Source organism: Balearica regulorum, chromosome 2 (genome assembly GCF_011004875.1).
Source record: "Balearica regulorum gibbericeps isolate bBalReg1 chromosome 2, bBalReg1.pri, whole genome shotgun sequence".
In the NCBI taxonomy this organism is placed as follows: domain Eukaryota; kingdom Metazoa; phylum Chordata; class Aves; order Gruiformes; family Gruidae; genus Balearica; species Balearica regulorum.
In genome coordinates, this window is record NC_046185.1 from 80171387 (window position 1) to 80197737 (window position 26351).

Sequence of the window (26351 nt, forward strand, 5' to 3'; positions counted from 1 at the left end):
GGGATGCGGGCAGCATGGCTGTTGCAAATTCAGAATCAGAAGTTAAGAAGAAGAGGGCATCTTCCATTAGTACGAAACTACACAGAGGCTGACAATCCCGAAAGCCTTTGGTTGCTCTTCTCATGGCCCTAGGTTTTCCATGCTGTATCTGTATTCATTAGCAGGTGTTGTCTTTTTTTTTTTTAAAGAGGATATGATAAGACCAAAACTAAACGAAGCTGTAGCTCCTTGCTATTTTGTGGTGGTATTCAGGCATTCATTATTGAGCTATTCAATCAGTTTCAGTGTCCAGTGACATATATAAAGAATGCATCACTATGTGGAGAACCCTTGCATTGTTTTGATCCCAGCAGCTCTACTGATACCTGACATACACACATACATACCAATGGAAATGATTAACCTCTGGGCACTGTTGTTCTTCTACCTTCCCCTTCTCAAAAGCTAAGATTTCTAACCTGGAGGAAAAAAATGTAGTTTCCAGTAGCACTTGTCCATGAGCCTAAGGTAGCTTAGGGGTGTTTCAAATTTTTGAGTAAGGCGTGCTCCTTGAATTAAGATACTACTCTGTATAGAAATCACTTTTCAGACTTCATGCCTGACCTGAAACAAAGTGCCTGCCAGTACTGTTTCTCAGGAAGAAAATGGAAGTTGAAACAGATGGCACCACTAAGAAGCACCTGATTGCTCTGAAAAGCTGGGTCCTGTTGAGTTTCAGTAGCCTGTAGGAGCTACTGGGCTTCAGGTACGTTGGGAAAGGAAGAGGGTCCAAAAGCCCCAAAATTCCCAAATTCTTCAGCTCCAAGCTAAGTACCAGTAAGTCATTGTATGGTACCTCATTTATCAAGACTTTAGGTCTCGAGGCAGGGTCTCTGAGGAAGAAAGAATAAATGGTCCCATGTCAGGCGCTGGGCTCAGAGCTGCCTGCTAAGAAGTGCCACAGGAGCGATGGGTTCAGATGCCAGCTGTGAGGGACAGCAGGTCCCCAGTGCCGCATCTTTCAGCATCATCAAGAGCTCAACTTTGAGTTCCTTTCACGTCCTTCGGTCCCGCTAGCGCTGGAAGCAGTGATGCGGGCTGTGGCTCCTGGAGGACCGGAGGCAGCGCTGCCATGTGGAAAGGCAGGGGTGAGGATGTTCAGCCCCTCGTTGGGTAATGCCCTTTTCAGAGATGTGTCCTTTTCACGCTGTCAGGCTTGTTGCCGGGTTTCAGGGGACATTTCAAAAAGGCTTTTGAGATAGGTTCACTTTTGCATGTGCCACAGGAACCACTCTGTTGCCATATTAATTTCTGTCATATGGTCTTGTATATGTACTCGGGAATAATATAACCTATGAAAATAAATACTAACAAATGTTGATCAAGGAGTAGAAGTAATCAAAATATCTATTTGGATCTATCCAGACATTTCAGCAGGTACTATGGCATTCAAAATCTGTTCTATTACTCAAGAAGAGATAGACTGAAAGATAAAAAAAACAAAGCCCCGTTATACATTCTGGTAACAATTACTGTGTGACAGAGACCCAACAAAAATCAGGTGATTTATCATAATACTATTATGTGTTGGTAGTACTTCAAGGAGGAGAATGATAGTGAGGCTGAGCAGTAACTGTTGAATGACTTTACAGGTGTCGGTTGCTTCGTTCCAGATGAACCTAACATGCTTCAGGTTTATTTTAAATTACATTTCATCAAAACAGGTTTTTCTTCCTCTAAAGAAAAGTAGTACATGATCACTAACTAAAACTGACTATTAATTTTGAAATAAAGATTGATTTGGAAAGCGTCGGCAGCCTTTTACTTGCAGAAGACCCCACTAGATGAGCACGGGCTGTGTGCGCGTTGCCGGAGGAAACCATCTCTGACACAAGAGCACGTCCACCCTACTCAGAGTCAGCCTCTCTGAAGGGAACCAACGGTGTCCACACACCTGGCGCTTGGCCCAGGCTTTCTCTGAATCCCAAGTCGTTCTCCTAATTAATCTTTTTTTTTTTTTTTTGGACTTTTCAATTAAAAGTGCCCAAACTAGCATCATTTGAAAGGACTGGTGATATTTCCTGCTCTGATATGGCTTTGGAAATCATTAACTACACTGATACTAAAATTGGTACCTGTTTGCAAATGCTGTGTACTCATTACAGATACGATGAAATAGCTTTCAGGTATGATGACATAGGTAATATGATGCTCCAGTTTTTCCCAAATTAGTAGTTTTGTCATTAATTTTGATGCCTTTTCCAACGCTCATACTTTGTTTATACAAGTCATCCTGTTCTGGGTAGTTTTTTTAGCAACCGACCTAAAAAATATATCGCCTGCTAACAATTTTTCTGCATGTTCTTCCTATATTGCCTGTTGTTACACTGTGGAATTAGGTTTAACTTTTGTGACTGAGGTAAAGTTGAACAAAGGCCACCTACTAAAAGCTGCTGGTAGATTTTTTTTTAAATAGAAAAGAAAATCTCTGGAGGGTGTGAAAGCAATGAAGAACTCCCACGGGCTTTACTGGAGACAGGAGTTCACCTTTAATGTTTTCATAAATAAAGTTACTTTCAGAAGCTTACCATTTTAAATTATTTAACATGTTATGCCACATCAGTTTGAATTTACCCATTTCTAAGGGTTATTTCATTAAAAACAAAACTGAAACCCCTCCAACCTGGGCTAAATATAATCCTGTAGCATACCCAGTGTGTCACAATAAGAAATAATTAAGTACCTTAGGAAGAGGATGGTTGTCACAGAGTCTGTAGTGGCACATCTGGCAGTGAATTAGCAATTCAAATTGTATGCACTGTGGGAAAAACCCACAATGTGGAAATAGTTCCCATTTTTCAATTCTATTATTTTCTATTATGTTTGTTAAATTCCACAGGGAGCAACTTGAAAGCAAGCTGATGCAAAACGGGAATGACTCATGGTCGGGCTTTTGTTGCTTCACATATTTCGGATATATCACGTTTTGAGCTTGATCCTGTAATACCCTCTCACATATCTGGGTTGGGGTTTGTTTTTTTTTTTTCTTTTGCCTCTTTGCCTCTTAGTACGTGAGGCGCAATCTTTGGGGCAGCCTGTGTGTAGACAGACCAGCCGCTGGTGACGAGAGATGTTGCCAGCAGCCACCGCAGCTCAGAATTGGGCCCTCGGGGAAGTTTTGTCTCTATTACTAGTGGAGAGGCGGGCTCACACGTAAGCCATTGTTATTAGTTTTCTGAAGTGGAACAGTGGCGGATAACATTTTAAAAACGTTCATAAAAGCAGCCTTTCAGGGGGTATTTGGCTTTTTTTTTTTTTTTTTTTTTTTTTTTTTTTAGTAAACCTAGGTGTCTTGCTATTTGTAGCTCATATGAAAAAAGGCTTGGCACGCCTGTTTAACATTTGGCTGGGAAATACGGGAAGGATAGCCATGTATTCATAAAAGCCTCTTTAGGTGTGGATGAAAGGAAAGGGAAGATTTTTTTTTCGGAAGGTGGTAGGGTACCTCTGTGTATCTGGAAGCATCATATGGGTTTGAAAGTTTTCAAAAGAAAGCAGAGTCAAAGCTCAGGTCCATAAAGGAGTTAATTTAAAATATTTTTCTTTGTACAAAGAAAGATTTTCTACAAAGAGCATGAAATAGCAATAGCTTGCTAGACAAACAGTACAGAATAACAAGTATTGGTTGGGTTTGGAAAATGAAGTACCACAAATATTAATGAAACTTTAGTATTTAGACTTATAAAGGCCTTCCGAGCTAGCAAAAAGCGCAAGCACAATAGAAGAGTTTTCTGGTTGCGCTGGGACAAGCAGCACTGCATTGTAAATGCCTAGATGTACCGAGCAACAGCGGCCAGAGGAAAACCGCGGCTGGGAAGCCACAGGTTATTTTCCCTGCCGTGCTCCAGGCATTGGTCACCACCGCGTTCGGCGAGTCCTGCCTGCGCAGGAGACACGGCAGCGTGACCGCGTCACGGATGCTGCTCTGCGGCGCCGCTTCAGCAGAGCTCCCCGCGCGGAAACGCCAGCGTGGAATAAACCCCAAGTTGTTCCTGGGGGGCAACCGCGGTTGGTGATTTGACGGGGGCGTGAAAGCATTTGCCGTTTCACAGGTGACAGGGAAAGAAAGCACTTAATTTCCATCCCCGGGAATGGAGTGAAAGCGTCTTCCTCGTACCCAGGGGGAGAAAACCAGCGCGATGCCCCACGCGGGGACTGCCCTGCGGCCCACAAGCGGTGGCTGTGAGGAAGGCTCAGGCAGCTCTGGGGCCAGCGCCAGACAGCAGGACGGAGTCCACACTGGGCTGCATCCCGCCACCATTTACGTAGGGTGGGACTGAATCTTCCTTGCCACCTATTTATCATGTGTGGAAAGGAGGGTCTTGTCCGTTGCTCTTTGTTGTGTTTTACTGCTCTGCTGCTGGACAGGCCGCAGGCATTTCCCAGCCTGGAAAATTCTTCCTCTTGTGAGGATGCAACAGGCATGCCCATGCGTGAAGATACTTCTGAGCAGAACTGCCTGTGGAATAGGAACCCGAACTGAGTGCTAGGTACACAATCATCTTGTTAGTACCTTACCTGAATTAAAATAGCATGTATGCAGTTTACCGAATTCAGATGTCTTGGTACAAGACATCTCCGTACAAGTTCCCATGAAGTGTATTGGATCCATTACATACATGTGGAAAATTCCTTGCGAAAGCAAGATAATAAAATCTGACAGGCAAGAGCTGCCTTACCAAATCAGACCTGTTGCAATAAATATAGTTGCTTTTGAATTCTGAAAATATAAGCAGATACCGTAGTCCTTTCCCACCATACATTACGTCCCAATCATCCCGTTAGTGATATGATGTGAAACAAACATTGAAATATTTAATACTCATATGAGACATTTTAGAAGCAGTAAGCACTATAAGCATCCCAAGACACAAAGAAAGAAAAAAAGAAAGAGACATAGTGAATAAATGTCAGCCTTTCTCTTAAAATTTATCACCTAAATTACTTTTCTCTAAGATGCAAGATTGTGAAATGCCTTTCACTTACTATTGTCATTTTATCTTTCCATGGACATTTTTAGCTTGACCTAGTTTATGCTTATTACAGTCAGTACAGTTGATTTATGAGCGGAGGCTCCACTCACAGATGGGTGCGGGTGGAGCTGCAGTATTTTGATGTGCAGCTATGTGATTGTTACAGTGCTTTTCACAGATTACAAATGTACAGTGAATGGATTGTCCTCTAAAGATATGAGTTCAAATAAGAAAAAAATAATTGCCTGGACTTTTCAAGGAAGATGATGCTGTTCCCCAGTGTGTTTTGTATCTGAGGTCTATCACTCTCTTTTCTGCTGGCGTTAAAGCTATGAAATCCCCTAGCTATCAGGTGTCACCAAAAAATACTATGACCTGTCTTTGGAGTTTTAGTACTTGATGCTAGACCAGTAGAAACTCCTACCCTCTTGTGCTAGAACCACAAATTCGGTCACCCTGTTAGACATAGTAACCGTGTGGCAAAACAGATTAACGTTGCCAATTAAATAGCATAAATACATGTGATCCGTGTGATAAATATCGCAGAGAGGAAGGATTTTAAGAACACGGGGTTTCCTTTGGTATGGGTGCGAAGGAAGAGCCGTGGCAGCGCGGGAGCACGGTACCGGGGCCACCGGCACCAAACCCGCAGGTGCACGCTCGTGGTGCCGCTTCCCGCTCAGGTACCCGGGCTGAGTCTGCTGGAGCAGGGGTTCAGAGCTGGACCTGCTCGTCAGGCCACATTCGTGGATATTAAAGAGTTATGTGAAAAGTTGACTCTGCCTAGCTGTAGTGCACGTCTCACTGAAGTACATCTCCCCAGCAGAGTGAAATGAGGGCTGCTGGCTTCATGCTGGACTGCTCACAGGGAAAAATAGCCATTGCGTTTAAAAATTTCAGCTCTCTATACTGCCATTATTATTTGGACAAGTGGAGTGTGCGGAAAAGTACCATTCACAATTCTGTAATTAATATCTCTTGTTAACTAGCCTACTGTCATTCATCTGCCAATCTGCAGAGTCTGAAAATTTCATTCAAATATATCCGTGGTGAAATACATTGTTTTGAGAATTAAAAAAAAAAAAAAATCACTACTAAAGTTTCTGTAATGCAAAATAGTAATTGTAATTGTATTTGGTGAATTTAATGTGTATATTGGCCCTTCTTTTCTGTTTACTCCTTGCTGTCCACAAACTACATTCCTCTGGGGAGGAAGTTGTTTAAAATAGCACTTAGGTACCTAGTTCAGACTTTGAATACCATATTTTCCACTTCCTTGTGTAATTTCTATTTCTAGTACTGCGATTGCATCAGTTCTGATTTATCACTAAATTGTTAGTGTGTGTCTTATAGGAAATAAGAATTACAGCAAAGCCTATACAATTTGGCAGCTTATCAGTCACGGGGGAAAGGGCACGTGAGGATCATTCACGTGATATAAAAACTAACAACAGCGTTCAAATATTGTCGTCATTAATTTCACAAAATTGCTTCTCTCTTCCTTCCCACAGTCGTGTCCTGTTGTTCCCTTTCAGATTTTAAGGTCTTCAGGGAGTGTATCTGGAAAGACTTCACCTCATTATTTGCGCTACTGCAATCAATAATATTATTCCAAAATACACGATTTTGAACTCTACTTGTATTGGCTGAACTTTTAAGATTACTGCTACAAAGCGATGTCAGTTGGTATAATCATGTTATTAACAACAATTCTACTGTGCAAAGTTCCAATATGAGATTTTCAAATGTTAAGGGGAAGAAGGTGATTTTTGGCTGTAGGATTTTGATACTAATTTAGTTAGTATCAATTAATTGCAACAAGTCTTCATTTTACGTATTTCCTATTGTCTGTCTCTTTCCAGAGGTGGATTGAAGGAGTTGGACTCTGAAGGGAACAGGAAACATCTTGCCCAGAATTTTGAAGTCGAAATACAAAGACCAGACCTCCTGCTCTTAAAAATATTGCAGGATTACCAAGGAGTTTTCTCTCATTTTGTGTCAGAGAAGTAGAAAAACAACTCCAAACACTTAGCAAAACATTTGAAAATTATCTGGTTTAGGAGAAAACCTGTGACTGCTTTCAGGTGCCTGAAAACTGAGGGAGAAAACCATAAGTTTTACCATGCTTGTTTATATCTTTTGGTTTCCATTTCATTTCACTTCTGTAAAATTTTGCCTTTCTCATCGGTGCAAGTGAAGGAAGATCGTAACAAACCTTCTCGTCGTTTTTATTACAGTGCAGCTTTTTTACACAGAAGTAAGTTACCTTAATTCCTATTGAATTAAAAATAAAAGCCAGTGGAAACCGACAGCTTCACAGCCTATCTCCAGATCAAAGCATTTCAAAAGAGTGATGAAAATTTTAGTAGAAGTGACAGGGAAACCAGAAATTACTTAGAAAATTGCTTATATATTCTCTGAAAAGATTTTAAATCTCTCTAAGCATACTGGAGTTTTTGTCCTTAAGCAAGTATTTAGGCCAGAGACATCTGACGCAGAAAAGCACGTACTGATGAGGTTCCTCATGCCACAAACAATTTAATATGAATGAATGAGGATATATGGAAAGTAAAATGCTATTAAATGAGTAATTTTCAAATCTGGATGTAAAAGTTCTTTTGCTTGTACATAAGCTTAAAAAAAGAGAAGGAAATTATAAGTTTTCAGTCTTCTAGTAGAGGCAAGACCTTAATATTTCCTCCCTGTGCTTTCTAATATCCAGCTGAGTAAGATGAGTTAGCACACGCTTTTTTAAGGAAGGAGGGTGAGAAACCTGACTCAAAAATAGAAAAGATCATAACCTGAAAAACAGTTTTCTTCTAAATAATTAAGGTACACATCTCCTTCAGTTTACTGCTCTTGTATGAGCCATTGCCTTTGTGTAGCTGATGCAATTTCATCTGACCTGTATGTCCTTCCTGAGATGTGGAAAGGGTTTTTGGTTCTTGCTTGGTAGTGTTGGGCACGGTCTGGTGGACTTCTGTAGCAAGTGGAAAGTTCTCTGTGAAATAAAGGGCTCAGAGGCTTTGAAGGCTACATCGTTAGCACATCAATTCTTACTTTTTCAAAACTGAAAGTATTAGTTGTACATTTCTTTTCTTTGGCAAAAGAACGAGGTGGGAGAGTCAGTCCTGGGAAATGAAACATTCACCACTGGATGATAAAATGCACATTAGAGGAATTAAAAAAAGCAGAACAGAAAACACAGACCTCAGTGCATTTGCTTCTAGAGGTTATGGCTGAAGAAACAACACATGTGTAGATTTGGTGGTAATGAAGGACAGCGTTTGCTGCTCCCAAGTCCTGTGTCCACCCGCAGGGCAAGAGAAGAGCAAGTTTTGGCAACCGGTTGTGCTGCTGGTGTGCCCAGCTCAGCTCCGCGGGCAGCTCTGCGTGGAGCTGGGAGGTTTCATGCCGCTGAGATTTACTGTTCTCAGGCCGCGCACAGATGGGTTTAAGGATGCTCCTACAGGTCTGCTGCTGAAGAAGGACAGGTGGTGCTCCACATATTCAGTTATGATGAAACAAAAAGAAGTTAAGTGCCAAAAAGATGTAGACAAAACATTTATCATTTAGCATCTTAATTGTGGTTAGGTATATTTAATCATCAATCGGATGTAGAAATGTCAATCTTCTGGTTTTGCCTCAGCCTCCTATAAAACTGTTTGATTTGTCCACGAGTGTAGCCCGTGAGTGACAGCTAAATGAACACGGACTAACTTTAGAAAAATTACTGTTATTCCTTTATGAGGTGGAAATGTAATGGGTTTTGTTCAGTGTGATGTATTAGGCTGCACAGCTGAAAACTTACACTAAGAATATGTCACACATTGCTAATAACAAAATGCCAAATTTATAATAGAATATTTAGTTACACCAACACATACTATCTTGCTTTTAAATACAGAAATACCTCTTCATCCCAGCTTTTTATTCTCCTTATTCCTGTTTACTGCTAACCACCCTGTGCTTATCCAATGGTTGGAGAGTTTGCTTCTCTATCATGCTCTTCATTATTATGAAATAGAAAAATTGCACAAATATTAATGGAATCTTCTTTACAATATTTCTTCAAAGTAATTGTGCTTCTTTGTTCTCATCTCTTAGAAAACTCCATTGCTTTGGAGTTGGGCACCACAAAAATGAAGAAAATTTGGTTTACAGGTCACCTCTGTACTATTTTAATGGACAAGTCTCTCTAAGCAACCAAGTCCATTTCTACCAAAGGTTCTCATTTACCATACAGGAATCTCTGCAGTTGTTGATGTCCCTTGGTTTATACCTTTAGCTGAAATACACTTCCAGTTTTCTGAGCTTGCCAGCCTGTTTGCTTAGGTGGAGCTCTCTAATGGCAACAGATCACCCATGACACCTTGTGTGGCCTCATGACATACTGAGCCAATGGGAAGAATTCTCCTGTCAACAGAAATCCTGGAAAGATACACAGACCACTGTGGATGTGCAGGCCCATGCACTAATTCCTAATTTTTTTAAGACATGAATAATATGGATGCAGCTGGAAAGTGCTAGTCCAGTAATTGCTATGATGTTTGGCCAACATTGAATGCATTAGGATATAGTCTTCTTGTGAACAGTAAAAGCTGTCACAAACTGAGGTGGAACGAGTCAGGTAGCCAATATTTCTCTGTATCCTTTTATTTCATATAAAAGTATTTATTTACAAATCTTCAGCTGGAGAGATTGGAGAGCTTTTATGATGATTCTTAGTTTCCAGCCGCATATTGAAAATTTCTTATACACCAGCTATCTTTTTTTTTTTTTTTTTCTCTTCCGAGGCCTGGGTATAATTCAAAGGTTCCTTCGTGTGTTCAGATACTGCTCTCTTTAGTGAGCCTCTACCAACGAAAATTCCATCCTGCAGTCAAGCAATATCCTGACGTACCCAAAGACTCTGTTGCAATTCAGCTGCTGTGAGGCACGGAGATGTGTCAAGCTCACTGCAAACAGCTCTGAAAAACCTCCTTCAGATGTGTTTGATACATACTGCTTTTTTTGAAGTGTGTTTCTTTTCAGCAAAAGGTGTTATTTTGTTAAGAAAACTGTGTTTTAAATGTCTACCACTTCTCTCATAGGCATAGGTCCTTAAATTAAAAAGTAGATTGCTTGTATGAATTCCTGGAGTGCTGACTCAAGAGAAACCTTTTGCAGTTTACCCAAATATTCTCCAATTTTATGAAGCAGAAGAAGAATAGTTTCTGGATTGTTTGACTGAAACTGTTCTATAAAGTATATATATTTGTTTTTTACAAAGGCAGGTCACCGCTAGTAATTCCAGACATTTGAATATAAATGGGAAATTACTCCTCCCTCTTTTTTCAGATATTTAATTCTATCTTCTTTACTTCAAATTCAACACTATATTAATGTTCAATCCCTCCCTAGGTTTCTTCATTATTTAGATGAATGGGGTGTATTCATTAGAAGATGAGTTTCTTAGGTCCAGGCACAGAGGCAGAAGATGCCTTGCTGCCTGTATTGCATGGAGCTAGGCACTCACCTGAGATAAACTGGGTGCTCACAGTCTCTGTAGAAGAGGAGAGACTGCACCAACGGCAGGTAGAGCCTCACGCAGCTCTTGCCACCAGGTAATGACACACCGTACGAGCGTGTGCTGCGTTTGCTTACTAAACTCAAGGTGCAGTGCTGTAGTTGAGACAGATAAGATGGTGATGCTACTGTCTCTGACTTGGATATTCCAAATAATACGATTTTCAGCTTTGCTGAGCTGTCTGCTCATACACTGATACCTGTTACAGCTGCTGTGGATGATGAATCCTTGTTTGGCCAACTGAGATAGTAAAAGAGAGAAATTTAAAATGGAGATACGCACTTTAAGGAAAAAGCTGCTTTAGAACCACATTCTTCAGGATTTTTTAAAAAGTTGAATCTACAAAAAAAACAGTGAACTACCAGAACAAAAAAGGTCCCTCTGAACAGATTAATTCTGTGTCACAGTATGTGTTTTCTCAAACAAAAAAACAGGCTGAGCCTCTTGCAGATTAACATCATCGTGGACCAGCCCATTCCCTAAATACAGCACTAAATTAATGTGAGGCTGCTCACTAGGACTTGCAAGCCAGTAGCAGCAGCGTTCTTGATTTAGCCAAGTGCTAGTCTCTGATCTTTCAAAAATATAATTCTGCCTTTTGTTCAAACAGGTGCACTTTTCACAGGGTGATGCTAAACCTTCAGGAAGAACCATTCCTTAATGGGAAGTCTGAGGCATGCTGGATTTCCCCTCCGGTGGCTGAATGCAGCCTATCGGTTACTTTATTCCTAAAATAGACAGAACCGTAGTTTGATGGTTTTTATGGTAGGAGTTAGCTTTTGCTGTCTAAACAGCCATGAACATTATGGAGTCATCAGTGTAGGTGTAAGTCACAAGAGTCCAATCCTCTTTGCCCTTGACCAAAGCATATTTGCATAAAAACTAGAAAAGTCTTACTGAAACATAATCCACATGTTCTGCTGTAATTTAAAATGTGATCACAGTCATCAGTGTTTCTAACAGTTATAAAAGATGAAAAACCTGGGCATAAAATTTGTACTGTTTAGTATTAGCAATGCTAGTTCACTATGCATTGCTTGAAAATTGCATACTTTGTTTGAAGGTAGTGTTTTCACCCAGAACTGAAAATCTCTAATATTCAGAGACTCTGAATTTATCAAGGCTGTGTTAAAAAAATTACAGTTATTAGTGCCTCTTCTCTCTTTCTTTATGGAGACCCACTTTTCAATGCAATTTGTGGAGCACTAGTAATAAACAGTGCATACGTGGGAATGAGTGAAAGACGTCTTATGAAGTCAGGAACCGTGGCACTTTCCTCCAAGTTTCACAAACATGAATCCAAGGATTAATATTTATGAAATCCAGTTTTTGGCCTCCAGCGTGGTCATCTGTGATACTCCACAGTAGCTGCATTGCATGGAGCTGTGGGATTACAGGATTGCAACCCTTTAGGATCACGAGAGTTGACACTAATCCATACATACCAAAATCCACTTTAGGTCTCTGAGTGAAAAAAAGACACCTCCTGTCAATTTACCACAGCTGTATCTATTGCTCAAAAAGTTTGTTTTCTAAGGAAAAGCAGGAGACCTCTTTCATATTCATGCAGAAAGAAATCTTTTGCCTTGTTAGAGCTGGGGAAAAAACAGGAAGGGTCATAACTGAGATGAAAACCAGTCTAGGTAAAACCGGATGCATATCCTAGATAAAGGAAGCTCTTCCATTGTGGAAAGCACAATTATAAGGGCTTTCTTCAGTTGCACTAGTTAATGATAATCTGAAGAGACAAGCTAATGAGATCCCATCAGTGAGATCTTTGCTTGATAGAAGTAAAATAGTAACACCTGGTCCAGCTGGAGAACCTCCTTCATGTCTACCAATCATACTTCAGCATACATTTCTTCCTGAACATCAGTATGTACCTTGCATTTTCATGAACAACTACTGGTTGTTGTTACCCTGTTATCCTCTTGGTTGAAAAGAGGATGCTGACTGTTGCTATGTGATAACACATCTAGACTGAAGTTGAACCCTGTAGGCTAAATACTAATCCGTCTCTGTCATCTGAGACGCATTTGCCCTTCTGCTGTGCAAGGGCAGCTGGTCTTTTCCCCTCTCTTTGTTTTCACTGGAGGGAGAAAGTTTAGTGCAGTTTCCTGGTCGATTCAGGTCAGTCTGGGATCAATAAGGCTTATTATTATTAGATCCGAGATCAATAGGGAGGGTTATTTTAGAAGTGTTATAGAAAAGGAAGCAAGGAGATTCAAAAGGCAGAGTACAGGGGTGATTGGGAAGAAGATACAATGAGGGTGTTACTTATCCGCTGATGTTGTTATGAAACTTACTGTCAAATGGCAGACTAAGATGGAGACTGGGCCTTTTTTTTCGCTGTTAGAGCTTCTTTACATCAAAGAGTGGGGCAATAGGCTGGTACTTTTGTGTGTGGTATTATGCAGAGTTGTGTGTAGCATGCAGGCGGTCCCCCATCTCTGGTGTCCCAAGAAGGGTATGTGGTTGCTCTTCGTGGTGAGCACAGGGTCTCTGCAAGGAGGAGCTTTCACCCTGATGGATTCTTCATCAAGTTGATTTCCTTTTGAGGAAAGAGACTTTTTTTTTTTTTTTTTTTTCCCCTTCAGTGGCAGTTAGACCTCTTCCTGGGCTCTTTCTTTACAAGATTTGAGTCTGGTACGATTCCACAAACAAGAGGCTCAGAGAAACACAAGCAAAATTAATTTACAGAAGTTGGAGGAAAGGAACTGAAACTTCTTGGAAAGGTCTTTCCTAATACAACCACAGGAGCTCGTTGCCACAAGAGGGGGCTTGCAAGCTCATCGCTGCCCATGTCTCTTCAGAGAACTCCACAATGAAAATGCAGTGGGGCCTTTAAAATGTTGTTTATAGAAGAGACAGGTTAGATACAATGACAGGCTATGACAGAGTAGAAGGTTGTACGTTTATCTTTTAGCCAGTGTTGAAGTGAAACTTACTGCTTACAAAGATTTTATGAGTCATTACATTTGGAGAAGTCTCCTGATAAAACCTATGCATTCAAACTCTCTATTTAGCCTCTTTCAACAGATATAAGCTATGGTCAGCCTGTGTCTGACAGCACATAACACAAAGGAAAATGTATCTGTTAAACACATAGAGAAGAGATGAATCATATGCCTTAAAGCCAAAGGGAGTACTTTTTGACAGAGTTATGTCAGTGCACAAAATGCATTTTACATAGCTTCTGAATGCACTACAAGATACATTTTTTAAATGCTGCAAACTCTCCCTTTTATCTTATATGTGTGTGAATATATGTATATATTTAGAGATCAGGACAGAAGTTAACAGTGGTGTCTGTCTGGCCCAGGACTTGGATCTAAACTGGTTTCTGAATGTTCCTAACAGTTCTTACGTGGTGAGAGAGTGCACTGTATCGGAGTCCCATCAGGTTTGGGTTATGCTGTTAGATGATCACCTTTGACTATCATTTTGTTTAACTCTTAGGGGTTTTTACTTCCTGAAAAAAAACAACCCAAAACCCAAAACCAAACCCAAAACAAACCCCCAAATGCTTCAATGATATAATTGGTAGGAAGCCTATTATGGTAACATTGGATTTTGAAGTAATCAGGCAATTGAGAGATTCTCCAAAATGTTTTCCATATAATTATTTCCACAAAAGGTATAGTTTGAGTCTTATTACAAACTCACTGTCTTTCAGTGGTTTCCAAATGCACTGCAGCTTTGTGCAGCAATTGCCCCGAGCAGCAGGAGCTCCCAGCCTCATGTGTTCACAGGAGGAAGCAATCCGCGCTTTGCTGTTTTAAATCTATCGCTAGCTGGAAACTCCCGTTCCCAGCAAAGCGTAACAATGTGCTGTTCATTTAAGGATCCGGAAATACATTATCATTGTTCACAGGATGCTTTACAGCCCTTGGAAGCCTTGTTGAACATTGCATAGCAAGCCAGTGAAAGACAAAGTAATGAAATTAAAATCAGCTCACTGGGGCAGGATCCTGACGTCGGTGGGAGTCTGTCACGTTGCCTCCCCCAGCCCTCTGCAGTTGACGGTTTGGGTTGCTAATGTTGAGAGCACTTTAAGACACGGCATTTGTGGTAGCAAAGCCTTCAGGGTTTACATCAGGATCCCCCCTGCCATTAAAGTTCAGTACATAATTTACATTGTTTTCTGAAGTCAGACCTCTCGCTTCTTTCTTATAAATGTCTCTTCCCTCACTTTTAAGCAAGAGAAGAGCAACCTGCGTCTAGCACAGATATCGAAAAACAGGCATAGCAAAGAGGGATGTATAAATCTGGCTGCCATGTATCATGTGTTATTACTGTCAACACTATCAAAACTTAGCACTAACATTTGACAGTATTAACACTGATTAGTATGTGCTATACAAACAGGAAAGCTAGGATTAGTAAGGCTGCATTATTTGTCAGGGATCATCACTATTTAGTAGTTGTACCTAACACGACAGTCTAAATAAACTGAAAATGTGAAATTTAACCTGATAAAATTTGTGTTATTTTCCCTACCATCTTCCCACAGTATTTTCTGTCCTTTACAGCCAGGCACCCCATAAACAGAACACAGAACCCTTCCCTGAAAATGGTATCCCGGGCTGATTTGCTGTGTTGTGGAATCCTGAGATAACTTCCTTTTAATGTACAGAACGACGATAAGCTTTGCTAGGTGACCTTTCAGTTCATTTTAAGTATGTGTTATTTTTATTAAACCATATTTCCTTAAAGTTACCTTACATATTCCTCTTCTAAAATGATACCTTGTTTACCTCTGCTGTGACCAGAGATCTCACATATATTGCAAAGCTTATTTTTAGGCTGATTGGTCACTTCTGTTTTCAGTTGGGGGAAAATGATCCCAGTTTCCTGTCTTTTCATATAAACTTTTTCATTCTGTATATTGCTTTGTTGCACATCAGTCTGCGGTCACTAGCAAAGGCACTTTTCCTACCTGATGAAACTTCAGACTGATGACTACATTCTTAATATATAGTCTTACCAGCTATCACTGCAAATTAATACATTATTTTAACAAAATTGATCTTGAGTATGAATGTATATACCTGCTAACATCCTAAGCAAATATTCTTTTACTTTTTTTTTTTTTTAATTCAATACAATAATATTAAATTTCCTAACTCAGGTACCTCAATGTTAAAATATACCTGAGTTAGCTGTAGCTGCTACTAACTCTTGTTCACGGGTTCAGGTCTTCAGTTCTTTGTTTCAAGCTGAGGTTCAGAGAGGAAAGAACAATAAAAGATTTTTCATGTGATAAGTCCAGTTGCTGATGTGTTCAGAAGTATCACCAAGTGCCATCTTAACTTGTAGTAAAACAGCTGGCAATGCAGCCCAGGCCTCCTGCAACTCCATCGACACAGTGTCCCTCAGCGCATATTTTTTTTGTGGGGCTGTTTCCGCTGCTAGATGTAATCCTGGGTGCCCTCGGCTTCTGGCCTCCTTCCACAGTGACAGGGATGGCTGGGAGGATGCGATACAGCGAGAACCAAAGTGACCCTTTTCTCCGGTGGTCGGGAGAGGAGGTGCCAGCGAGCATTGGCTGTTGGTCAGGCTATACAGTCAAAAAACCTCTTCTGTACTCCAGCAGCCCTCCAGCCCTTTGGACACGGCATGATCTGGGGGAGGCGCGTGCGGGGTGAGAGGTGGCCACAGATGCTGGGGGTAGAGGAGTGTGAGAGAGAAGCTGCCTTCTGTGGCTCCCGGAGCATCCCTGGGGGGACGGGCTGCAGCGAAGGGCTCCTGAGCAACCAGGTGCTGTCTCACCTGGGGTTTGCCGCACGGGAAGATGAGAACTCTCCACAGGAGTGAGGAGAAAAAGGGATTGCTACTTTTGGTGCAATGCTCCGGTTTTTCTCCCATCGGGCTTCCCATGGGTTGAAGAAATCATCATCTGACTCTTCAATCATCCTCTCCCCACCAGCTTCGGTCGAGGGAGCTATGTCAGGAGGCTATATGGCTGGTGTTGGGAGAAGACATCGGACAGTGCGGGAGCTGGGGATGTGTTCCAGCCTCCTGTGGAACAGTACACAACCCCCAAGTGCCCATTCACCTCAAGGGGTTTTGATTTCCCATTGTATTACGTGCTTTTATTATGTGGCTTGATATGAATAAAAAAGAGAAGGGTTAATCCCTCACAAGCATCTCTCAGTATTGCCAGATGATTAAAAAAAATTGTTTCGTATATATCCCACCCACTGGGATATCTCTGGCTACATGGTGTGCGTTTAGTTGCCTTGTGTGTCCCCAGTGGCCCCTGGCAGCAGTTTCTCGAGGTTTCTGCCAGCTGCTTATATCACTAGTGACGCTGAAACCCATTCAGACAACGTACATGTTAGTAAATAAGGAAAGTCATGCTAATTTTATTACCTTTTCTTGTTGTCGGATTTATTACACAAGTGGCACTGATTTTCGTTGTTGTGTAATGGGAGCTTTTGCAGGCATAGTAAAATGAACTTTCCTGGGACTATTTTTAGAGGTGATCATGGAGATTTGGATTAGAATAGATTAAGTAAGGACTTCTGCAGAGATGATACATATACTAAGCTATACCTTTACTTAAAGACATGTGGCCTGACTGCTACAAGAGGCATTTATGAAGCAAAGTCAAACATATCCCACAAAATGAAGGGGAAAAATGGTGGGTTATCATCTGCACGTCCACAGAGTGGCCCGTGTTTTTAGCCAGCGGAGTGCAATTCACACTGTGAAATGAATCTGTGAGCACTCATAATGCCGTGAAGCGAAGGTGACAATTTTTTGCCTTCAGTATTCAGGCACTGGAAGGGGCAGTGCCATTTAAGCTTGCTTTTGGATATGTGATTATACTTCAGGCTACTGTATTCCTCTGCAGAGGAGTCAGAGGGTTTTGCATGCTGCCGCTCTGTCCCTGCTTGAATACTCTTTTGCACTTGTCTGATCGCTTCCCCCAGCAAAATCAGCATCTCCCCCCTCCAGGCATGTGGGGTTTTGTCCAAGCAACAGTCGGACAAAATTAATTTAAATTCCCAGCTCTTTTTTGTCGCTTTCCCAATATAAAATTGTATGTTTGAAACATACAAGCTGTTGCAGCCCTTTCTCTAAAAGGTCAGCCTAAATTATTTTGTGCAGTAATATTAAAGCTTATGTGCTTGATGGATTTCTGTAGCACATAAACACCACTTTCCATGGGACTGATGACCTGAATAATTACCTCATCTCAGTCGCCGTTGATCTAATCAGCTAAACCAATTATAATATAAGCCCAAGCCATTTATGAAAGTTTCTCAGATTGCTTTATGCAGACTGGAAGGTTTTGTGCATTATACACAAATTAGCGTATAGTGGATAGTGATGCTCAGCGCTACATTTTGCTCTTCTTTAATACAATGCAAATTTAGAATCTCTGTTAACCCAAGTTTCACAGACTTCCAGAGTTTTTAGTGGAAATCAGAATTTCCCTCAAATCATTTTGGGAGATTTATTTTTAAATACTTGACCTGATTTTTTTGTTTTTGCTTTGTATGTGAATTATGTTACAGTGAGTGATAGTTATATATAGTTCTGTTACAATAGTGAGTTATGTATAACACAAAATACTAAATATATGAATTATTATTTTAGTAAATCAACAAGAAAAAGTTTAAACACAACTTTGTATTCCTTTTTGTTCTATTATTCTTCCATTTCTATTGCTCATAACATTGTGTAATATGCATTTAACTTAGACATAATTTTCGTAGTTGTCCCTGCATATGATTATGGATTACAATGAATCATTATCTGATTTAATTCAATTACATGCAGTTTTAATCATTGCTGTTAAATCAACCTTGCCAAATTGTCATTAATACTTACAGATGCATGCAAAGCAAACCGGGCAGTTGTTTATCCCAATGCTTATGAAAAGCAATGGGTAATGTCAATTTAGTCTTTTGCCAGACCCATTGTTGTCGGAGATAATAGGCAAAAAGCTATAACAAGCTCTTTTCATTCTCAGCACCTTGGTGGAAAATAAGTTGCCTGAAGAGATCTTTTTAAAAGTGAAAATAATTGCATGCTGTATGTGATTTGCTCTGCTGTTCAGCTTGAGTTCGTTATTGATCCTCTAGTATTTCTTGTGATCTCTATTATCTGTAATGATCTAGTGTACAAATAGCCTTACCTCTGTAATTTTGTCATAACATCTGATTTATAAAATTGTCTCCTGAGATATCCATGACCTCACTTAATCAGACACATTGTTATGTCATTAGCTGACACAGCTGAGGAAAGCAGAGTTTATTTTTATAGTGGCAGCACTATTCCAGGCTTAGATGAAATCAAAGGCACATGAAAAAATACCAGTTTAAAAGGAATCAAAAGTTTCCCAAGATTATTTTATTCTATTTCAAACATGCAAATTTCAGGTTTATGCTTTTGTAGGGAATTTTAATACAATACTTTTAGTCCAATTATAGAAGAGCACTATGAAACTCTTACAATTTGTAAACATTACTTGAGGAAGATGTTGCAACATCTCATTAACTTCAGGTAGTTCCACGCCTGAAATGTCCAGTTAAGTACTCTGGGATGAAATTAAGAAAATTAGTTATAGTTTAGATACTTTATTTAGAATATATGGAAAATAAGTAATTTATCCCAGACTGACTGTTTTGCCATATATTCTAAATAAAGTATTGTTAATTTTGCTCTGTCACCTCAAAATAACGGGGCATGTTTCAAAACCGTGCTAGTCACATAAAAAGAAGATATGTCATATACTACAGAAAAACTGTGGGGAAACTCTGTGAAATGCCAAATATTCCACAGAGGAAAGACAGAGCCCTCAGCACCTGGCAGTGTTATGGCTTCTACTTGGAAAAACCCCTGTTACTGAGCTGAATTTCAACCCACTCCCCCATTACATAGAAAAATATACAGTAAATGTTAATGTAGTTGATCTGATGGATGACCCATATTTTCTTGTTTATCAAGCAGAGTCTGTACGCGGTATTTGAAAAATGAAATAGTATCTGTTGCAAAATTCAGAGTAAGCCAGCAGCCCCGGTCTCCTGTAATGAACAAATCCTTTTTTCCTATAATCCAAAGGCATCGGTGCCATTTCATGTTTACAGTCTCTTCTGCACAGAGGATCAAAGCGGATTTTTTTTTTTTGCCCGTTCTGTTTCATTGATCTGGGAGAATGACGGGCAGCAACCCTGGCTGCTGAACAGGAGAGAGCAGGTCTTAGCTAACACAACAGCCCTTGAAAAGCAGGGATACTGTGCTTGCACGCTGTGATGTATGTACAGTTATTCATTATTATTATTATTATTATTATTATTTAATGGGAACAGTTTGAGTTGTTACCATGATTTAAAGTAAGTGGTGGCTGAGGACATATGAAAGCAAAGAGAGGAAAAGGGATGCGGTTGAAGGAGAAAGGTTGAAGTCTTAGGCAGGGTACGTGCATTTAAGAATTACAAATCTTCCTTCTCCTAAAGCTTTCACATATGGTGAATATGTCTGAGAACTGATCTTACTGACAAAATAATAGGAAGATTCAGTTTAATTTTTTTGTTTTTTCCACATACATTGGCCATTTCACAATTGCACTATGACCCTTCATATGAGGAGCAGAATAATTGATGCCTTGGTAGAACACTAATAAGATGAAAAGTCATCTCTTTTCTGAGGATAACCATATTACTCATGTTCAGAATTTTCTAGCTAAAATTCATTTACACTGCTTTATTTTTATCTTTTAAAAAAACTTTAAGCGCACAGCTGTATTTTCCTACAGACTTCTGTGACACAGGCTACTGCTTTACCAATTGCTTCAAAAAGCAGTTTGCTGAAAGCAGTTTTGTATCAGTTATATTTATCAATTGAGATTGTTGGAAGAGTTTGTAATGTATTGTGGCTGTGGATAATAGTATTTATTGGTACACAAAGTTAAAGATTCCAGACTAATAACTCATGTTGCAATTGATTGATTGTGCATCCTGGCCAATCTGCTTCTTCTAACTTTCAGCAAGCGGAATACAGACAGGGCCAGAAATGAATGCAAAGAGAAAAAAAAGGAAGGAAAAAAAAAAAAAAAGCAACATGAAACCACAAATTACCATGGTATCATTGAACCAGGATTTGGGAAATGATTGTTGAATTGAGGGGTTTATTGCAATTTTTATTCTAAAGCTGTAGCCTCCTGCACCTCATTTCAATATCTGACGCATTCGCAAGAGGAACGCAGCCCCTCAGCAAGCGGTTTGTCTCACCACCTCCCTATGAGACACATAACCGGTGAGGGCAACCAGAGAGCACTTGCATCAGCTTTACGGCCCTGGGTGTCGCTGGGAACTGCATGGCGGTGAAACGACTTGTTTTTATGTCCTAGTGCAATTGCTCGTTTTGCTTCTCAACCAGGGAGTGCTGGGCATGCTCCATCAGATACCGCTTCTCACACTCGGACCTGAAACACTTCAGATTCATACAACCGTCCTCCAAAAAAATTATTTTCCTTGTTACTGCATCACGTAATCCCACAGAAAGCTCCTACTCTCTGTTGCCTTTCCCTATCCTTAAGCAAGCAGTCTTTGATAGCATCTTTAGAAAATAAACTTTAGAAAATGTTGATACCTAAGTAATCCTCCTGGTTTGTAAACTCAGAATGATGAATGAGATATTGATTGATTTTGACATCATTTGTGTCTCATATCCACTGAAATCAGAATGCCGGTGTGTGTTGGATATGTCTTTAGCACTCTATCTGATGGAGATGATACCCACTAAAGTAGGACAAAAGTCCCTAAATACTGTCGTGCAAAAGCCTCTTGCAAAAAAGAGCTAATGTTTGTTGTCTGTTATTGTTTGCTTTCCTGTTTTACAGTTTGTTTTTCTTTTAAAGAGAGCAAAAAATAAACTTTTTTTTAAAGCAACTGGAAAACACTTTTAGAACACAAAAATGTCCTGTGAAAATATATTGTGAAAATATCCTCCACATACTGAGTGAAACATCTTTTTTCCATTAGAGATGAAAACTACACTAAGATATTCTTACAGCTTTTTGAAAATATTACCCTTCAGAAATGCCATTTTTTTTAGTGAACAGTAGGATCTGCCTTCTTATTGTTAACAATTTTAGGTCTCCAACCTATTGCACGCTTAGTTTTCTGCTATCATTAGTAATTGGCTTTTTTTTTTTTTTTTTTTTTTTTTTTGAATGATTGAGTGGTGGTTTAAATCTGCAGAGTTTTTGGAACTATAAAGACCTATATCCTGAACATCAGGTGAAAGACAAAATTATTAAAGAACTAAAATAATGCTCAAGTCCTTACCAAATGGACACTGATACTTTTTTTTTTTTAAAAAAAAAAAAAAAGCTAAGAATGATTACATTGTAGTAAAACTTGGATTAATCTGAACAATCCCACCAGGAGAGTATGTATATTTTAGTTACCTATTTCAGGTCATGTGTGTATATATCCATATCTTTAAGCAGAATCCTGTGTACAATTTCGATAGAATGGTTTGAAGTACTACAGGTGCTTCATAAGGAAATGGAGATGCTCTTTATAAAGCAGTGATGGGTGTTGTTTCATACTGAGGACAAGAATGAATTGAGAATAAAAGAAATCAGAGTAATAATTTTATCAAAACATGTAATTAGAAATACTGTACATAGCCTGTGAGCGTCCCAAAGATTTGGCATTGCCTCTGTTTCTTAATGAAGCTGGTTGCCACCTAAACCAAAAGGACTATCCAGAGTAACAATGAAACAGGACACTGAAATATTAACTAGTTATAATGACAATAAATCAGAAACTGCAGCTGTTGTCATTTGGCGAAAGGCTCTGTCTCAGTCGTGTCCATGGGGAAAAGAAAAAGAAAGAGTGTTTATGCAAGAGCAGCTTAGAAAAATGATGGAAAAGGCAGGATGGGCCATTCGGTTTTCATAACTGGATTCTTCTTGCTAGTCTTTTGTGGTTATGAAATTGCAGCATATCTGTGTGAGCTCGTTTTAGACAGGCAGGGTTACCAGAGAGGTTGAGATTCGTGTCTCTGCCCTTATCTTTTCAATAGTCAGAGAGTGATGCTGAGCTCAGAGAAATTGAATCACACGTTGGCAGTGAAGAGGGAGTGCAGGGAGCACTGATTTATCTGCACCTGCCCTCCTCTATGCCCCTCAGCCCCGTGCAGATGAACACTGGGCTGCCCAAGTAATCCTGAAGATCAGAGATAATGGTTTTAATCCTAGTGGTCAAGAGAGCAGCCAGGATTAAGTACTGTAGTTCCATTTAATTAATGACAAGTGTATTTTTATGTATTTTAGGGAAGCTGTCAGTTTGCCTCTGTGGAGTGAAACACTAGCTGGGAACCGAGCTGAGTTATAAGGTTTACCTTCTGGCTTGGCTTCGTCCTGGAAGTTTTACAGCTTCCAGCTGTCATAAAGCACATTAAACAGGAACTCTAGAAGCAATTTTATTTTATTTACGATTATAAAAAAAGTCTGGGTAAAATGGGAAACCTGAAGTATTTAAAGATAGCAACAGGCAGTATGAACATGACTCCTGCCTACCACTTCCCCTTCAGAGAACAGGCAGTTGTTTTACAGAGAATTAATATTCAGATCAGGTCCAGTTCATCTTACCTGCTGGGTTCATTTTATTATATAATAAAAGCTGATTTATTCTCATTTGGATCTAGATTATATAGTCATATAAGCATAAGCCATTTATAAACAGTTACTTTTCAAGTAGCATAATATAATACCTACTCTCTTAGGTATTTCTGAGGAATACCAAATGTTAGTCGCCAAAGGGCAGAGATAAAAAGTGGTGGTTTGGATCTGAACATTGTGCCTGGAGCTAATCACTGGTTATGCTGATATCTTCTCAGTTCTTCATTCTGGAAAAAAAAAAAAAAAAAGTAAATAAAAAAAGCGGACTTCACTTCCTCAGTGAAGTTTTTTGAGTCTGGTAAACCTAACTCTCTCTTTATATTTTACTTACAGAATGGTCTTATCATTGCCTGTTACCAAGGTTATGTGGATATTGTAATAGCCTTAGCACAATGCCCTCACCTTGATGTGAACTGGCAGGACAACGAAGGGAACACGGCTCTGATTACAGCTGCACAGGCAGGTAAGGCTCTTTTTGTTTCACCTCTCGCATACAGGGTCTTAGGAGGAGTGTGCGTTGTGGCTATTCTCTTCAGGATTTTGTCAAAGCCCTAAAAGAAATTAGTCTGCATAAAATAATCCTGGCCAAGCCCACTCCCAAATAAGTTTGTCATGGTTTTCTTTGAACTAATTAATCCACAGTAATATTTATCCAATGTATTAAGACAGGAAAAGCTATAAATTTCTAATAGAAGCCATTAACTATTTTAACTTAAAAATAATGAAAATCTTGCCCTAAGCGCGCAGTACTATACTACTTTGTTCCTTATTTTCCTGTGTTTGCTCTGGCAAGCAACCAGTCAACACTGTGGTCATATAATGTGCTGTATCAGTGCTCATAGCATCTCTTTTCTCATGCTTGTTGTACCAACCTCAGTGGGTCTGTAATAAATGCTGACTGTTGGAAAATGTATCATCATTAAGAAATGTCTTAGCTGCCAAGACATTCTTCAACCACTCCATAGTTAAAAGCAAAAAAATCCCCCTATTTATATAGTCTCAGCAGGATTCAGTGTTTGTCAATGCTGCTTTTATAACAGACTGATTATATTGACATGTTAATTGACCGTGTTAATCCTGATGCAGACCTGAGTGAGAGCAGAGTTTATCCCCGGGTTTTCTTTTATCCCACCCAGCATGGTAATATTCAGTGAACAAGTGCAACAGATGACATAAACGTAAGAGATTCTCCCCAAAGCATTACTAGTTTCAAGTGTACAGTTAAGAGCAATCAGTCCATTATTTCTGTTAAAACTGTAACACTTTGCTTTAATCTTAAAGGGTTAGTAAACTTGTAGTTTTCTCCTACAAGTGTTAACAAAATGCTGAAGCATGTGAATCAGGAAAAATTTGACCAAGGTGGCCATCCCTTTGTGGTCTAAAAGCTGTTCCAAGGGCTGCCTGGCTCTGCATCCATGGTTTCCTTTGCATCCCTCAAGTGTGCTCCTCAAAGGCAATCACTGTATGAGGAAATGCATACTTGGTCTTCTCACTGGTGAAGAATATGGGATGTTCGTGGGAGATCATGGGACATAGTATTCCCTCCCAGACCCTGACTGTTCTCTGACTGGATGGAGAAAACAAGTTTCCATCAAGCAGCATCAATGGACATCCCATGTCCGCTTCAGCCGTGTCTGAAGATCGGAGCAGTTAGGTTTTGGGTTTAATTGAGTAATATTGCCACTAGACATTTCCAGGTAATTCCAAACTTTGCTTTGTGTTGTACCAAAAAGTGAACTCTGCTAAAGAAGCCACTATGAGATAGGTCTTGAATACTGGAAGAAAGAATTGGGGCCAGAGATGTCACTTAAATAGCAAAGTCATGAGTACAGTAGCTTTCCAAAGAAAGTGAAGAAGTCTCCAAAACTCTAACCTGCTTTATTTATCTTTTATTTAAATTTGGACCACAAAATGTTTAACTTTAACACCGACTCCTTCCTGACCTTTATAACTCATGATAATGAGCTCAGAATTAATCCAGCGGGCTGACATTGACTTGACACTCTCTGCCAGTACTTGCTATTGATACGCAAAGCAACTGGAAATGGCTGTAGTCAGCAGAAGCTTATACAAACTCCTAACAGCTTGGATGTTTTCCCCTGTCTATGATAATCCTGAGCTACAGTGTTGACACCAGTCATTTAATTCATTATCACAAGATGCTGCTGTAGTGTAGATTACCATGAGGTTAACATTGCAACCAGAGGAGCTATGGTGCAATAGATGCCACTTAATTATTGCTAAATGTTAAGTAGAAACGCTGAGCAGTGTGTTATAAAGAACTGAAAGCAAAGCTTATGTGAGGTTTCCTTTAGTGGAGGGTTTATTTGTTTTTCTTTACCCTTAGGCCATGGAAATAAAAATATTTTTTGCAAAATAAATTATTCCAAGAGATCGCTATTATTTATACAAAAAGTATTGGGTTTCCTGTAGAGAATCTAATAGCAAATCCACATCACTTCCGTTGATTGTAAGGTGATATCAGAAGGTTTCAGAAAGCACTGCCATTTCTGTTCTGACCCACTGATCACGTATGGCCAGACACCCAGGAGGAGCTGGGTGGGAAAGAAGCTGCAGTCCTCAGGGGTCGTTCTGTGCGTTTTGGAGGCTGCATCTGTAACGCTAGGTACAGGTACCAAGGGAGATGACAGAGAGGCCTCTTTACTTTTGCTGCAGGAGTTTAAAAATCCACACTTGCTTATGCCATTTCATGACTGGCCAGACAAGATGCTCAAATCTGAGCATCAGCTTGATTTAAATAGAATTATTTTAAAGACCAGCTAGAGTCTCAGAAGAGGAGTGAATTCAGTTCCTCATATTCATTTGCTTTTGATAATTTAAGATCCTCATTTTAAAATATCTAAACCTAACGTTTTTCTGCACGGGCTGACCTGAGAAAGATAGGCTGGAAGGATCAATGAAAAGCAGTACTTTCTTAATAAGCTTATTAGTATAGAAAAATAACCACAAAATGCTCTGCTTCATTTGTAAATTTCAGGTTTGAAAATTGGTCTATTTACTTGCTCTCTTGATATTTCTTACAGATGTGATATACCTTCTCAAAGAGATCTTGCCTTCCAAAACTGTAAATTTGTTGCAGCCTGCAGCAGGTGGTGCCCAGAAC

General features: G+C 39.8%; 1 protein-coding gene across 1 annotated transcript in view; it reads left to right on the plus strand.

Moving 5' to 3' along the window:
* ANKRD33B (ankyrin repeat domain 33B) overlaps positions 1 to 26351 on the plus strand; it is a 48007-nt gene that overhangs the window by 9160 nt on the left and 12496 nt on the right. Inside the window, exon 2 of the mRNA XM_075747119.1 lies at positions 23561 to 23690. Coding sequence (XP_075603234.1) covers positions 23561 to 23690 — 130 coding nt within the window. The remainder of the gene's footprint in view (positions 1 to 23560; positions 23691 to 26351) is intronic.